Source organism: Eulemur rufifrons, chromosome 4 (genome assembly GCF_041146395.1).
Source record: "Eulemur rufifrons isolate Redbay chromosome 4, OSU_ERuf_1, whole genome shotgun sequence".
Classification (NCBI taxonomy): domain Eukaryota; kingdom Metazoa; phylum Chordata; class Mammalia; order Primates; family Lemuridae; genus Eulemur; species Eulemur rufifrons.
This window is the reverse complement of record NC_090986.1, coordinates 77,270,448-77,286,793: the sequence shown is the minus strand read 5'-3', so window position 1 is coordinate 77,286,793 and position 16,346 is coordinate 77,270,448. Positions and strand designations below refer to the sequence as shown.

The following is a 16,346-nucleotide window of genomic DNA, read 5'->3' as shown; positions in this document are numbered from 1 at the left end:
GAGTTCTATGCAGTTACAATTACTCAAGTAATCATGACAGATGCAATTTCCTTTCTGAGAATCACCAGGGTTCTTGTGAATGAGGAACACTCACCAAATGATGAAGACGTGAGCCTTTGGAAGCACACGTGACTGCGAGACAACACGGCCCCAGAACCCACCAGTGGTTCATCAGCCTCTGTGCCAACTAGGGATAGGAATGCTCAGCTCCCTGCTGGGTTATGGGCATCACTAAGAAAGTTTCAGAGCAGCCCCTGAAAGAATCAAGGTCTCTTGGCAATAGCCTTCTCCGGGAGCCCCTTCCTTTCTTCTGAAAAGTAATTAGAAAGAGCTGGCATCAGTCACTGTGGCTCTGAGAAACTGCCCACCCAAGTACTTTGCTGAACAAAATGAGAGCTTGGCTACATTAGCTGAGGATGGGATGGAGGTGGGGGTGAGGGGCACAGAATCCTCAGGACTTTTAAAACCAATCTGCTCTGCTCTGCTCTGTGACATATCATGGAACTTCTGCCTTGAGCAAGACCTCAGTTCCTCCCCTTCCAGTGCCTCATCTTTGCTTTCTTGGGTGGTTTTGAGCCAAAGCTTTCAGAGAACGGAAGGTTGGGGGAGGGGACGGGGCCTGGGTTTGCTCTGGTAAAATGGGGAGAGAGGAGAGTGTGGAGGGACGGAGCAGCCACAGGACAGCGCCACTGCCCGGTTTATTGCTGTATGCTGCCACCTGGCTGATCCCGGGCTGCAGGCTCCTGTGGCAGAGAAAGGAAAGGCTGAAGACTTGGAATCCTACACTGGGAGGTCTCAGAATCCAGCATCCTGATGGGAATCCCACCTTCAGCCACACATCATGGATCCAGCCTCCTGACCCAAGAGTCACTGTCACCCATAAAGGCCAAACAGGAACTGATTCTAAAGGCCGGGCTTAAAGGCAGGGTGTTCCTTCATCACCAGAAAACTGCCTTAGGGGAGACTGCCGTCTGCCTCTAACCCACCATGTTTTCTTCTTCTTTAAACCTACAAACTCGTCTTACTGAAATCCATAGTGAGATGTTCCACACTCAGGTTCAAGATCCCTGAATAGGAGAACACTCCCATCCCTGCAGACATTATCTTTGTTTCCAGTAATGTCAAGGTGGAAGAGAAAAGGAAAAGGGTTGGGGTGAATACATTAAGCTGGAAAAGCCATGCCCAGAGAAGGCCTCACCGACGTTCCTGGATCCTGTCACCCAGGAAGGAAAACGTACAGCTCATGTTTACTGAGGCCATGCTCTGTCTTGGATAGTGTCTCACAAGGAATAAACAGTGATCTCTGGAGTGGGAGGTGCAAGGAGGCAGTGGCTCTACCCCAAGCTGAGCACATGGACTCAGGAGAAACCCCCCTGGGAGGGGAGCATGTGTTGGATGTCAGGGTGGTGTCAGCAACAGACTGGTCTGTGTAAGGCTTCCCACAAAGGACCCCCAAAAACATACAGGAAAAAGAGGTATTTTACTGTAAGGCCAGAGGTCCTGCACACGTCACAGAGAAACTCTAGGTTATTGATATTAACTGCCTTCGCCTAGAAAACCTGGTTACTCACATTCAGGCTGCACATGCATCATCTTTGATCCTTTCAGGAGAAGTGGTGAAGTAGCATTCCAATTTTACTACTCGAAAACTAAATCACTGAGTGCTGATGAAATCTTGTGATTCTCATCACAATGCAACTACGATTGCCCAATAGTTGCAAAGAAAGGACAGACAGCTCCTTTATTGGCATCAGAACTAACATTAAATGTTTATTAAGTATACACAATGTGCCAAGTGCTGTGATAAAGATTGGTGACACCAGTATAAATAAATCTTTATCCCTGACCTTAAGGGCTTATAATCTAATTCGGAAGAAACAAGGTGAAATCCCAGCAGTTATGACATAATTACACTGAATCCTTCATTTGGCTTGATTCTTATTATCTGGCTGGAACAGGGGTTGGGGACAATATTAGTTACAATTAGATACAGGTTCATATAATGGAAAATTCAAATAATAATTAAAAAGCAAAATATTGACCTTTTGCTCACGTAAGGTAGGTAGCTCCTTGATTTTCCAGGGATCCTGGTTCTTCCTGTTTTTCTGCTCCATTATTTCCAGCACAGTTTCTATCTTCAAGGTCATCTAATGACCCAAGATGGATGCTAAAAATGCAACATCCATGATCCAAGGGGAAAGGGAGAGGAGAAGAGCAAAACGAGTGTCTGTCAGCTGATGACGCTCTCCCTGAACTGTCTCCTCACCTCCATGCTTTCTGCTTTCAACTCACTGGCCAACCAGTTTGTTGAAAGGAAGACTCAGATGTCTGGTGCACACTCTCTTGTCCTAAGTAAAAGTGGACTTCTGTTGCTAATGAAGAAAGGGAGAATAGATATTGAGTAGACTACTAGCAACTTCTTACACTGGTAATAAAGAAAATTAAATAGAGAAGCAGAAAATTGCCTATTCTCTAAAAATTAGAGATCCAGGAATGTAAAGGATCTCTCCAAACCTTTCTGAGCTGCCATGTTAGCAATGGCCTGTGGTTAGCAATGGTGAACCACATAAACTTACCCAACCTTAGAAATTATTAATATAAAAGACCTCTAGGATTGGAAGGTCTCGACCATCTTTCTTAGCCATCTGTAGAGTATAGCTCATCTTTTTGGAAGATTTTTTGCACATTTCTGTTGCAGAGTTTCAGGTGAACAGCAAAACCACATTTAAAACATTTGAACCTTTTAAATTGCTGGATGCCTATAAACATAGCCACAATTCTCCTAAGAGACATGGTCTGCTAGGGCCATATTATGCCAGTAAAAAATTTCAGTTCTTCCCAGGCAGCATGAAACTTGACTCTTACAGTGCCTCTGGGTGAGGATCCAGCTTTATGGTCCCAACTTAAAATTGCTCCTCTTTGCCCTGATAGGAGGTCCCTGGAATACTCAAATTCACAGAGATAAAAAGTAGAATGGTGGTTACAGGGGCTGGGAGGAGAGGAGAAATAGGAAGTTGTAGTTTAACAGGTGCAGAGTTTCAGTTTTGCAAGATGAATAAGTTCTGGAGATTTGTCCCACAACAATGTGAACGTAGACAACACTACTGCACTGTATGCTTTAAAATGGTTACGATGGTAAATTTCATGTTATGTGTTTCTTACCACAATTTAAAATTTTTCTTACCTTTTTTTTAAACTAGAAGGAAATATTTAAGAAATGGTTTCTTTTCTCCAGCACCCTCTATTCCGACCCCCTCCCCCCTCAAGAAAACTGACTTAGCAGTCCAGGGGAAGAAAGAGACAAATAAAAGGCAGGTGACCTGAGGCAAACTGCGCTCCCTCTCCTCCCTTGACCTAATACTGACCAGCAACCCGTCCCAGGTGAGTCTTTTAATAATAACCCCACCTAAAGCGATGCTGCTGTCTACAGGGTCACAGTCCTCAAAGCAGCCTGTGACTAACCATCTTCCCAGGGCCACATTGGCTTCTGTTCTCCCTCCAGTGCTGAGCACATCACGCAGAACCCCAGCTTGCATTCAGAACACTTGGGTTAATTCACATAGCCACTTACTAACTGTGTGGTCCTGCGCAAGTCCCTCTCTATGCGAGAGTCTCAGTTTCTTCATCTCTAGCTGGGGTGATGTCCTGAAACACCCTGTCAATGTCAGCTAACTCATGATGATGACCTGGATGTAGGCAGCCAGAGAAAACATAACACATTTGAATTTCAAATAAACACCAAATAGTTGTTTAATATAGGTGTGTTCTATACGTTCACAAAACATTTGGGAAAAAATTATATTAAAATTTTTCTGTTGTTTATAGGAAATAAAAATTTTAACTGGGTAGCCTGCATGTTATTTGTTGAACCTGGCAGCCCTGCCTGTGTGGATTTCCCTGGTATAGCTCCTGAGCTCCTGGTTTTCCTTTTTCTTCTGTCTTGCTCACTTCTCTTTCTAGCTCTGGCTGTCTTCTTTGTCTTGCAGACTGTCCTCCTTCCACCTGCCTCCTTAAATATGGGAGTTCCCCAGGGATGCGTCTACAATCCTTTTTTTTTTTCCTCTGCATCCCCTCTTTGTCCTCATTTTTCCTAAGACTAAAGCTACCATTTTTGTACACATAAATTCCAGATGTCTCTCTCCATCTGCAATCTCTCCACTTATCCCTACATTCACATCTTCATCTACCTGTAAGATGTCAGCAGAATGCTCTGAACATTAAGGATTAAAGCGGCCGGCACGGTGGCTCACGCCTGTAATCCTAGCACTCTGGGAGGCCGAGGTGGATGGATCATTTGAGCTCAGGAGTTCAAGACCAGCCTGAGCAAGAGCAAGACCCTGTCTCTACTAAAAATGGAAAGAAATTATATGGACAACTAAAAATATATATAGAAAAAATTAGCCAGGCATGGTGGCACATGCCTTTAGTCCCAGCTACTTGGAAGGCTGAGGCAGGAGGATGGCTTGAGCCCAGGAGTTTGAGGTTGCTGTGAGCTAGGCTGATGCCACGGCACTCTAACCTGGGCAACAGAGTGAGACTCTGTCTCAAAAACAACAACGACAACAACAACAACAAAGGATTAAAGTGCAACACATCTAAAATATGACTTAATGTTGCACCCCCAACAGGCGAAAGTTGGTCCTACTCTTGAGTTCCCAGTCTCTGCCTTTGCGATCACCACTCACTCATTTGCCCAAACAAGCAGCCATTTGGTCTCCAGTGTGTTTGCTCCATCTCTCTTTCATGCCGTCACACTCCAACACACACACACACACACACACACACACTCACACACACACACTAATTGATCCTACCCATTACCCTTCAAGTTCTTCCAAATATTTCCTTGTTCTGGTCCTGCCCCACCCCAGTTCAGGTAGTCATCATCCATTGCCTGAATGAATGCAATCTTCTCCTTACTTGTTTCCCTACCTTTGTTCATCCAATAGTCCAATAAATATTCATTTGCAAGCCAACTCTGTTGGACCCTGCTCTGGCCTCTCTCTGTCCCTACCAATAGAATTTCCTGCTGCTTCCGTTATATTTCTCAAGTTCAAATCCAACTCTGTTACTCTGCATGCTTAAAAATCTCACAACAGGATCAAGTCCAAAGCAGTTAGTATGGCCCTTCATGATGAGGTCTCCACTTCCCATCCATGTCCAAGTCTGGGCACCACACTCCCCCACCTCTCCCTTGGGTTCCTCCCTCTCCTGGCTCCCAGCTCCTTTCAGCATTTCCTGGCACGCCAGGTGCTCCCCCTGCCCTGATGCTCAACTGAATAGCTTGTTCTTTCCCAATGGAGTTGTCTGAGTCACTACTGGTCTGGTCAGGGGAGCAGACCTTTTCTTTACAATGAGCATTCCCATTCCACTACCTTCAGCTAGAAAAAGCAAACATGCTCACTGATCATTCCAGAGCATATACCACATCTCGTCCTTTTCTAACCAACCCCTCTCTTATATACCATGTGAAGACCTTGATGACAAACCCTAACCTTGAGCTATTGGGTTCATCCAACTCCTGCAGAGGGAGACACTGGAACTGCCTTGAATGGGACCATCTGTGAAGGAGCTTGAGAACCTCTTGTGGAGGGCTAGGGACCAACATGTTGACTTGCCCATCTGCCATTCACACAGCAAACACACTGAGCTCCTGTAAGGATCAGGGCACTGGGGAGGGCTGGGAGGGATTCAGATAGCCCCTGCCCTCCAGGGTTTCACAGGTCATGTGCTCCATGCAGTGCTTCTAGGTGTATTAAGCAGCCATGCCAGGAAGTCCTCCTGGCCACTCCACCTCCTGACTCAGATCTCTTTCATTCACTTTTTCATTCAGCAAATATACACTGAGCTCCTACATGTACCAGGGACTTTCTGAGTTGGGATACAGCAATGCACAAGATAGACAAAAACCCTGATCCTCCTGGACATATATCTCAGGGGTGGGAGATAGAAAAACAAATGAGCAAAGACATATAAAGTCAGAATGTGCTTATAAAGTAAGGAGAAAGAGAGATGATATTTTAAACAAGGTCGTTGGTCTTCCTGAGAAGGAAACTGACATTTGAAGAAACACAAGAACTAGGTAAGGGAACCACGACCACCACCACCGCCTCATTTGTGCAAGTTTTTACTGCAAATATCTTAGAGCTACGATTCCAGGAAAAAAAAAAAAAAATGGTGTGTTCTCTCTATCCATAGGCGAGGAGACAGAATGAAAGGAGAAGAAAAGCCCGGAACAACAGAAATTATTCCGTGTTGAACTGTCCCTGATGGACACTTGAAAACCAGCTCGGGGGCAGAGCTTGCCGGGCCGAGAGGCTCCCTGGCCCCTGTCTCGGGCTGTCAGGCTAATCCCGCCACCCCTTCCCGGCCCGCCCCGCCCTAGGGGCGTTTGCTCGGGCGAGTAAGTTCAAACCCGGCTGAAGCGAGCCTTGGGGGGCGCTTTGCACTGACAGCAGCGAGGCCGCGCCAGAGACCCCGGGCAGCGGCCCCGGAAACCTGGCGGCGGGCAGAGGCCGTGGGGTCGGGAGGGACGGGCTGGCGGGAAGCGGGCGACCCTGACCCCCGCGGCCCGCAAGCCGGAGCCGGCCTGCTGTGTGGGCACGGAGCTCCTTCCTGACTCGGACACGCTGCGGGGCGCGCCCGGGCCCGCCGCACAGGGAGCCCAGCCCCTTCCCGGCCGCGGCCCGCGGGCTCCGAGACCGCGGGCTGCGCGCGCGTCCTTTCCAGGCCGCCCGAAAACACTGTCGCGGATGCTATTTTGCTTGGGCCAGGGTCTCTCCCGCGCCGAGTTGCACAACAAACCATTTAAACATTTCAGCACAAAACCCCATCCATTGTGGGGCCGCACATTAAAAAGTGTTATTCGCTTTGAAGTTTTTGTCTAATGGCTCTAAACTGAAAAGAAAATGTTTTCCTATTACTTAATTCAATCATAGCGAAGAGACTTGGTAAAAAGCCCACGGATTTTGCCCCAAAGTGTGACAGAGTTCTCTTTGTGTTTGCTTATCCTCCGCTGTCACACACTTTAATTCGCCTCTCTTTATCTGGCATTCAAAACTTTCTTCAATGACATTCAATAAGGTCCAGAGGCTGGAAGGAGAGGGGGGAAAAAACTGGTTATTCCTCCCCCCAGCCATCCCCCCATATTCGTTCCCAGTAGCTTTGGCCTTGCTCGCATTCAGGAGCTCTTAACCCCTTCGTCCCTAGGCGCGCGGGGCGGCTCCCAGCGGAGCTCGGTACTGGCCCCTCAAGGGCTCCGCTCCCGGGCGCAGCGCCCGCCCCTTCCAGCCCGCGGGCCCCGCCCGCACCCGCCTCCTCAGCCCGCCTCGGCCCAGCGGGGAGCCCTTCTGCGGGCCCGGGGCCCGCTCCGGCTCGCTCTTAGCGGTCCAGCCCAGCCCAAATTTCCCAGAGAGCAATTAGAACGGGAATTAGGCTGCATTGATGCGTTCCGGCTGGTTTGCAAGCATCACCCTTGAGGGGGAGCCTTGGAGCCGAGACCGCGGCGTAGGGGGCAGTCGTGCCCTCCACCCCATGCGAAGCAACCGAGGGAACATCGAACCCTTACCCCTGCTAGATGGCATGCTAGCAGGTTGGCGAGTTATTTCCCCCATTGCCCCCTCCCTTTTATGGGAGCGGGGGTTTTTCCTTCCAAAACAAATTCTCTTTCCTTTTTGATCAGTTATAATTTGTTGCTGTTGTCATTGCAAAGATGTCATCAGTGATGAAAGCCCATGCAAACGCATAGGGTTTCGGTAGCCTTATTTCTGTGCACTGCTTCCCCTACCCCCAAGCTTCCCCCTCCATTTCTCACAGTTCCATTCAGGGCTCAGAGTAGGTGATGGCAGCGATTTGGTTCCAATAAAATCGAAAGTAAACGTCTCCCGTGAAAAGTCCCGGGATGTAAATTCGAAATATTTATGCTAATTTCCCATTGTATGGAAAAAGCTCCTGAGCGAAACAGCTTTGAGCCCGAGGACGATTTAAAAAGCCGAGGCTGTGTACCCAGCGCTGGGCGTTTGAAGTTGTTTAACCATTGTGTGACCAGAAAGAAGAGAGTGACGCGGCAGGAGGAAGAAGCCTGGCCTTGGGGACAGCGGAGCCGGGTCAGGGTTGGCGAAAGCAACCGAAGCTGAGAATACAACTGCCCTTCGCGCCGCCCGGCACTGCCAGAAGGCGGTGGTGTCTGAGCGCGCTACCGGAGGAGCGTGCGCCAGTGCAGAGGATACCTGCAAGATCCGCGCGGGCAGAGACGTCCACGCTCGCCACATTTAAGTGGATGCGAGATCTCGATCTGCATGGTCTAGGCTTTCATTCCCCATTCCCCGTCCCTGTCTTTGACTCTGAGCGACTACTTTTCTCTATTTTACATGCAAGGCCCCGTCATTCGAAGGGAAGGGCTGGTTGGCCAGCATCTGCGGAACAAAGACGGCGTTGCAGGCAGTGCCAAAGTTAAGACTATTTGAGAAACTTAGAGAAAACAGAGAGACCGCGATCGGGCTAGTGCTGGTTGAGGAACAGTGAACCCTTCTCCTCCAGCCCCACAGGCGCCTCCCTCGCGCACAAACCCTGGGCCTTCTGCTTCTGACACAGGGAGAGGAGAGGGATTCCACAGGTGGATCGGAGCCGGCTGCAGGGATGCTCGCGGGGCACAGAGCTGAGCTGGCAGAACTGAGTGGAGGCAGAGTGCTTTGGGGGGCAGGGGAGATAATAGAAAGAAGGGGACCAGGACCAAGTGGGCAGAAGAGATGGGGGTGTGCGCCCGTGGGGATCTGTCTGTAGAGGCGAGGCAGCGGGGGTGCAAAATCAATAAGATAATCGGGCCGATCGCCATGGCAAAGCCAAAGGGGAGTAAGGAATAAACAGAAAGAAAAGAATATTAAATCGCGGGAGAATGAGAAAATAAACCCGCAAAAGGGAGAGGAGGGGGCGAGGGCGCCTGTTACGGCGTGGGTGGGGTTGACAAGAATAGAGTACATTATGCAGTTCATTTAGTTAACAAGTGAAATAATGAGGAAGCGTGCAGAGTGAATGCCAAGAGAAAAGGCACAAAAACCCTATTGAGAGGCCCCGGCCGCTCCTGGCGTAGCCCATCACATGGCAATAGTCCTATTTAAGCGGCGCCGCCGGCGCCTTTCAGCACCACTAGCGCTGGCCAGCACCCCGCGCTCTTTGGGCGGCGCCCGCGGCTGCCGCTGAGTCGATTTCTGCCCCAGCCCAGCCGCGCCTCCAGCCGCCGGGCACAGCCAGCTGCGGGCGACCGAGGCCCGAGAAAGCGCCTGGAGAGCCGGGAGGTCCGGCGGGCGCAGGGGGCGGGCTGGCTGCCGGGCGGCCGCGCGCCGGGGCCATGCCGCGCTCCTTCCTGGTGGACTCGCTGGTGCTGCGCGAGGCGGGAGAGAAGAAGGCGCCCGAGGGCAGCCCGCCGCCGCTTTTCCCCTATGCGGTGCCCCCGCCGCACGCGCTGCATGGTCTCTCGCCCGGCGCCTGCCACGCGCGCAAGGCCGGGCTACTGTGCGTATGCCCGCTCTGCGTCACCGCCTCGCAGCTCCACGGGCCTCCCGGGCCGCCCGCTCTGCCTCTGCTCAAGGCGTCCTTCCCGCCCTTCGGCTCGCAGTACTGCCATGCGCCCCTGGGCCGCCAGCACTCTGCAGTGTCGCCCGGGGTCGCTCACGGCCCGGCCGCCGCCGCCGCGCTCTACCAGACCTCCTACCCACTGCCGGACCCCAGGCAGTTCCACTGCATCTCCGTGGGTAAGCGGGGCCGCCGCGCAGAGGGACAAGGCAGAGGTGATCAAAGGCAGGTTGGCGTGCCAGGAAAGGGGGAAGAGGGACCCTGGGCGTTCTGGGGGCTGAGAGGGTCATGTCGGGGACCTGAGGGGAGGGCACAGAGTGGTGCGCAGATAAAGGGCAAGGAGGGGTGAGGGCAAAGGTCCAGGTCCTGGAGGGGGGTCCAGGGCGCTCCATAAAGGGGGTCCAGGGCTGCGTGACTCCAGGAGAACCGGGATCCCGCAGATCGGTAAGCAGGCGCTCGAGGTGGAGCTGCTGCGGGTGGTGTTGGGGGAGAAGGCGTGAGTGAGAGACCAAAGTCATGGGATTCTAGCGGCTGCCTAGCAGGGGACTGGGTCGACAGCGCAAAGGTCTGACCGCTTCCCTCTCTGCTCCGCCACCCCCTCTAGACAGCAGCTCGAACCAGCTGCCCAGCAGCAAGAGGATGCGCACGGCGTTCACCAGCACGCAGCTGCTAGAGCTGGAGCGCGAGTTCGCCTCCAACATGTACTTGTCCCGTCTACGCCGCATCGAGATCGCGACCTACCTGAATCTGTCCGAGAAGCAGGTGAAGATCTGGTTTCAGAACCGCCGGGTGAAGCACAAGAAGGAGGGCAAGGGCGGCAACCACCGCAGCAGCGGGGGTGCTGGTGCTGGCGGGGGCACGCCTCAGGGCTGCAAGTGCGCGTCGCTCTCCTCAGCCAAGTGCTCCGAGGATGACGACGAATTGCCCATGTCTCCGTCCTCCTCGGGGAAGGACGACCGAGATCTCACGGTCACTCCCTAGGCGTGCTTCTCTCTAGGTCGCTCACCCCAAGACCTCCCTGCGCCTCAAAGACTGGTCCCGGGACGCAGCGCTGGTTCCCAGGCACCCGCTGCCAAACGACTGGGCGCCCCCTCCCCGCCCCCCCCCCCCCCCCCCCCCCACGGATTTGGCACGGCTTTACGGAGGCCCTGGCCCTGGGCAGGGCTGAGAGCTGGGCAGAGACCTGCCGGTGGTGTCCCTGCCCCAGGGCTCGCGCGCATCCAAAGCGAGCTCCAAACTGTGACCCTATAAGCGCTTGAGTTCTCCTGGGCAGTGCAGCGCTGCGGCCCTCGGCACGCCCGCCTGGCACAGCGCCTCGCTGGCCGCCCGCGCCTCCTCGCCCGCCCTCTCTGGGCTGGCTCAGGCTTCCTTGCTTCCTCTAGTCTTCTCTGTCCACGGTTGAGTTCTGCCTTTCACCCCGGATGCCCGTCCACTTCTCTCTTTTTTATATGTCTTTCTCTCCCTCCCCACCTCTTTCCTTGGTCGTTTATCCACATCTCCCACTCTCCTCCCCATACATTTATGAACTTTCTTTTCCCTTTCCCTTCCTCTCCTCCAGAACTTCCTCCTTCAGACAGTCCGCTTGTCCCTTGATCAGGCCTTGCTGTCCTCAGTCCCTGCAGCTCGTCTCCCATAGGAGAAATGCCCGTGGTGTATGTATTGGGGAAACCGATTCAGTTTCCGACAAACAAGCTCTGCATTCCCCCAAACATAGCCCCCGGCCCTCCGCCTCTGGCAACCCTTCTTCCCCCGTGCCCCTACCCGACTCCGGCACTGCCCCGCCTAGCTGTGTAATTGTACGGTCTCTGTAACACCAGAAGATATTTATTTATTTATTTATGTACAAAATTTTAAATAAACTTTTTTTTTTCTTAGAAATGCCGGTGGCTCTGGGCCCCGGGGCCTCCGCTCTGGATTAGACAGGCTTGGACTTTGGGCCTCCCTGCTGGGTCGGGTTGGGGATGGGACTGGGGAGCCGAGCTGGCTCCTCACCTTACAGCCCAGCCAGCCCCTCCCGCACCTGCAGCCCCGCGGAGACCCTGCCTTCCACGCCAACTCAGTGAGCTTCCGTTCCCGAATGCTCCAGCCTGGCCCACACGCGTCCTGGAGCGCAGAGAGTGGAGCTGGAGGGGAAGGAGGGAGATCTCCCGGCTGCGCCTCGGGGCCCGACCCCTGCAGCGCCTCCTATCCTGCCTGGGGTCCACCCCCAGGCCCTAAATGTTTCGTTATCTCTGCCACTAGCCCAGAGGACAGGAACCACTTCTCTGCGAGCGCACGAAATCCGTCCTTCGCTGCGCTCAGATTGACAACGATTCATTAGAGAAAAAATCCAAGTCTTAGGGATGATGCGGCCTCTTCTCGAAAGGGCCTCCGCGCATTGCTTTGAGACAAATTCCGTTTGCAGCGTCCTTGGTCGCAAACCATTCCAGGCGAGGAATGCGAGGACCCTGGAGCGATCCTGACGCAGGGAGTCCCAGTTTGGGACTCTGTGTAGCCGGAGCCCGTGGCTCTGAGACCTCGTGTTCTCACCAATTCTCATTACAATCGCACATTTCCCTACGACTTAAAATCCACACCCCAGCCCATCCCCTAGGGGCTTTTTATGTGCTATGATAGACGAGGAGAAAAACAGGAGGTGCATGGGGTTCTGCCAAGGCCGAGAGCGCACAGCCACAGGAAGGGGAGTATTTCTGGGATCCGGGAATCAGACGCGGAAAACAGCAGATCAGGGTTCTCACCGTCCCCTGAAAACTCGCATTCTGCGTCCTGGAAAAGTGGTCCATCTCTTTTGCTACCAGAAACCCACCCGCTACCCAACGCACCCTGGGGAGTGCCAAACTCCCGGTATCTGAGCAAAGCAAACAAACACCTCTTTCAGCAAGAAAGATATTCCAGTTGGGGTTGCTCAACATTTGTGGGGCTCATTTCTAAAGCCTTCCATCTTTTCCTTCAAATCGAGCCGAGTGCCGGGTATTTCTCCAGTTCCCCTAGAACAGGGGTGGGCCCGATCTGGCTCCCCACGGAGAAGCCCTTTCTCGTTCTTCCTGGAGCAGGAAGACAGAGTTTTGCGGGAGACCGATGAGAGCCTCCATCAGTTTGAACCTCAGTCTCTCGGGGGGGGGGGGGGGGGGGGCGGGGGGGGGGGGGCGGAAGGCAGTTGTCCGCCATCCCGGAAGGCGGCATTGTACGAATGTAAATGAAGTCAAGGTGCTTCAGGGCACACTGTGAATAGAATCCCAATTAGTGTTTTATCATCAATGATGATTCTGATACTTTCTCAGTTTTGCTTTAGGGCCCTTCTGTGAGTGTAGTTGCGCATCCTTTAGCTCCAGCGAAGCCCTCCAGGCTGCCTTTGACTGGATTTGGAGGCTGGTGGAAGCACGACCGCCAGGGGACAGGTTCATGGGAGGTCGGAAGGGCCTGCTTACTGCCCTCTCCACCCTTGGATTACAGGAGGGGGTGGTCTTGTGCACGTGGGATAGGTTCTCGCCAGCGCTCGATGACAGATCCCTCGAGCAGAAGTGCAGTTTCGTGCCTGCCAGAGAGCTGAGTTGGGGGATGGGGGTGGGCTGGAAAGGGGGCTAGGAGATATGCGAAGAGGCTGAATACCTCCGGCCCACGCCCTGCGTCTCATCCCCACCCCTCATCCTTCGGTTTTGCCACCCTGCCTAGGAGTCCCTCCTGTTCCCGGCTGCTCGCAGAATCTGCAGATCCACAGCTGCGCGCCAGGTCCGCGCGGGTCCTGTTCTCCCACGAGCATGTTTCCTGCTCTCCGCTTCCCTGCCCCGCTTCCAGAAGGCCGGGCTTTCTGCTTTCTGGTGGCTGGCCTGGCGAGCAGTGGGCGAAAGATGCAGCCTCCTTGTGGCGGTCGCAGTCGTTGCGGAGGTCGTGACTAGAGCGCAGCGCTGGGGAGCGTGGAGGCGGCTGCGGCGCACTGGAGCTCTCAGAATCGCCAGGATAGGCGGCGACCGGCATTTGAGTCCCAACTCACTTCCGCTCAAACACTCCTCACCCTGCGGTCTCTGTCCTGAATGCAGAAATAGTCCGGGTGTTGGGTAGTGCCAGGAGGTCTTGGCCGGCAGTCAAAGCCTCTCCTCCGCTGTCTGGGTTGGGGCTAGCACAGGGTGCGATTGCGGCCCGGAGCTACTGGCTTCATCATCTGGGGAGACACAATCCAGCCTTTAAGCCACTCTATTCTGAGCTGGAATTTGGGGCTTGCAAGGCAAATTGTGAAATTAGAAGCAAACTGGGTAATCAGGATGAAATTTCCTGGAAGTTACCATTTAACGTGACTAATCTAAATACAGATGCCTGGGTTTATTTCAGGGACAGCCTCTTTCTTCTTCCCTGTGCAGTTTAGTAGCTAGGAGTCTGGGCCCTAGAATCCAAGGGCCTGGCCTTGCAATCCATTTCCATCATTTACTTACAAGCTGGGAATCTTGAGCAATCCACTGGTCCTTCCTGAACTTCAGTTTCCTCATCTGTAAATGGGGATTCTGTTCATAGTTCCTCTGCAGGGTCCCTGTGCAATATTAATGGATAGAATTCACATGAAACGCTAAGCACAATGTTTGCCATGATTCAGTGAATGTTAACTCATTTTGTACTTGCTGCTGTAATTGTCCCTTGTAGTGTCTATAACTGTGTCTGGGGCAGTGTTGGTGCTGAATTATTTACTGGATGCTGAAGTGACCACTCACACACAGACTTAGACCAAATCCACCACAGAAGGGGGGAAGAACACATGCAAGTACAAATATTTCCTGGATTCCCTGGAGGTAGTAGATCAGAGAACAAGGAGTGCTCCTCTCTGCAGAGTGCCACCTAGGTGCTGGAATCACATAAGGGTCCTCTTTCCACTTTCATTTAGACCAGTTCCTCAACCTGGGCACTACTGACATTTGGGGCTGGATAATTCTCTGTTGTGGGGAGCTGTCCCATGCATTCCATGATATTTAGCAGCATCTGGCTTCTACCCACTAGATGATAGTAGCGCCCTCTCCCACTTGTGACAGCCAAGAATATCTCTAGACAATTACCAAATGTCCTTGGGGGGAGGGATCACTTCAGGCTGAAAACAACTGATTTAGATCAGTATCATTTCTATTGAAGTCTACAGTGGCCAGGATTTGGTGGCCTGGCTCTGAGCACACCTTCCTGCCTTTCTTTCAGTTATCCCTGCATTGGGCATGTGCACCTTCTACATCCCATTGAACATCTGAATCTTCTATATCCAGGGTACCAGACTACGCACCGCGGTGTGGTGTGAGAGGAGGGAGGAGAAAGAGAAAGTGAGGAGGGGTAGTGGAGGGAGATAGCAGAGACAAAGGCCTTTCCTGCAGGGTGGGCACATGCAGCTGGTCTGTATGGGCTCCGGCATGTAGGTTGAAAGGGTGAATCAGTCAGAGGTTTACTGGCTGAGCAGAGTTTACAGGGCTTCTGGGGCCTTTCCAATAAGATTCTATCCATATGTTTCATGTCATGGCCCTGTACACAGTTGGGCTCCCTCTTCTGTCCATGGGCACCCACAAGGCCAATCTTTGGGCGGAAAAATTTTAGGAACCTAAGATGGCATCCTTCCAAATCTCTCTGTCTCACACACACACAGACACACATTCACTACCTCCGTTATGGTTCTTCCTGGAGCACATGCCTTTATCTGTTTTGTTAATCTCTGAAAGTCATTAGATAGACACCGATTCTTTTTGATTAAAGCATCTCATATTTGATTCAAATACAAGTACACCTGAAAATAGTAACCACTGAGCACTGACAGCCATTCACTTTTCCTGACAGAAGGCTCCAGAATGGCAAAGGTGTAGAAGGACCCTGAGGATGGAGCATGAGGTACGTAGAAGAGGTGCAGGGGCAAGAATAGGGTTGGGCGGAGGGTTCCAGAAGTCCCACTGGCACCAATCAGTGTTGCCTGACACCATCTGCCCCCCACCCCTGAATTTGGGGGGCAGGTGAGTGACTGTGTTTACTAGATAAATCTGACTTTACCCACAAAGCAAAGAATAAGTCAATCCCAATGAGGCAATAACCTCATGAATCCAGCCTTTCCCAAACCTTGCATGTGATTATCAACAGGCAAGTTCCTAATACTATAGGGGTGTGTGTGTGCACATGAGTGTGTAGGAGAGGCTGAAACAAAAGGAAAATGATTAAAGAGTTGGTGAGTCTAAGAGGAGAACCAGATAATCCTGAAGTTGAATACCCTGCTTTAGTGATCAAGCTGTCACTATGAATTCAAGCCCTGGTGCCAGGAGGCTCCTTTGAAACCACCAAGGTAATCCAAGGTCCTGAACCTGACAGCTCCCAGGCTGGCATCCGGGCTGCTATCTGTGAGTGGCATTCCCAGCTCCAGGGAGGAATTGCCCCACCATGGTCTGTTGGGGAGCCATTTGCTCTGGCCTGCCTTTTAGGCAGCTGTGGGTGGGCAGTGTGTCATTCAGGAGTCCTGCCCTGCACCATCACAGTCCAGGGGCATTGATCAGAGTGGGCCTTAGGACCCTGGGAGGCTGAGTCAGCATGGGGACCACCTCCATGGGTTCACTGTTCACAGAGAGGTGCCAGAAAGAAGCAGATGTCTGTTTCCTGGATTCCATGATGATACGAATTTCTAGAATGGCTCTGTTATGGGCTAAATTGAGTAACCAGAATTCATATGTTCAATTCCTATGTAACCTAAGTACCTCAGAATGTAACATAGTTAGAGGTAGGGCCTTTAAAGAGGCTACTAAGGGAAAATGAGGTCCTATGGGAGGGTCCTTATT

General features: G+C 52.4%; 1 protein-coding gene across 1 annotated transcript; it reads left to right on the top strand.

The window, feature by feature from the left end:
- The first annotated feature begins 9,346 nt into the window (after positions 1 to 9,346).
- Positions 9,347 to 10,551, top strand: GSX1 (GS homeobox 1). Its single transcript, XM_069467406.1, has 2 exons — positions 9,347 to 9,749; positions 10,175 to 10,551. Exons 1-2 carry the CDS (start codon positions 9,347 to 9,349, stop codon positions 10,549 to 10,551), a joined length of 780 nt encoding a protein of 259 aa, XP_069323507.1.
- The last annotated feature ends 5,795 nt before the right edge of the window (positions 10,552 to 16,346 follow it).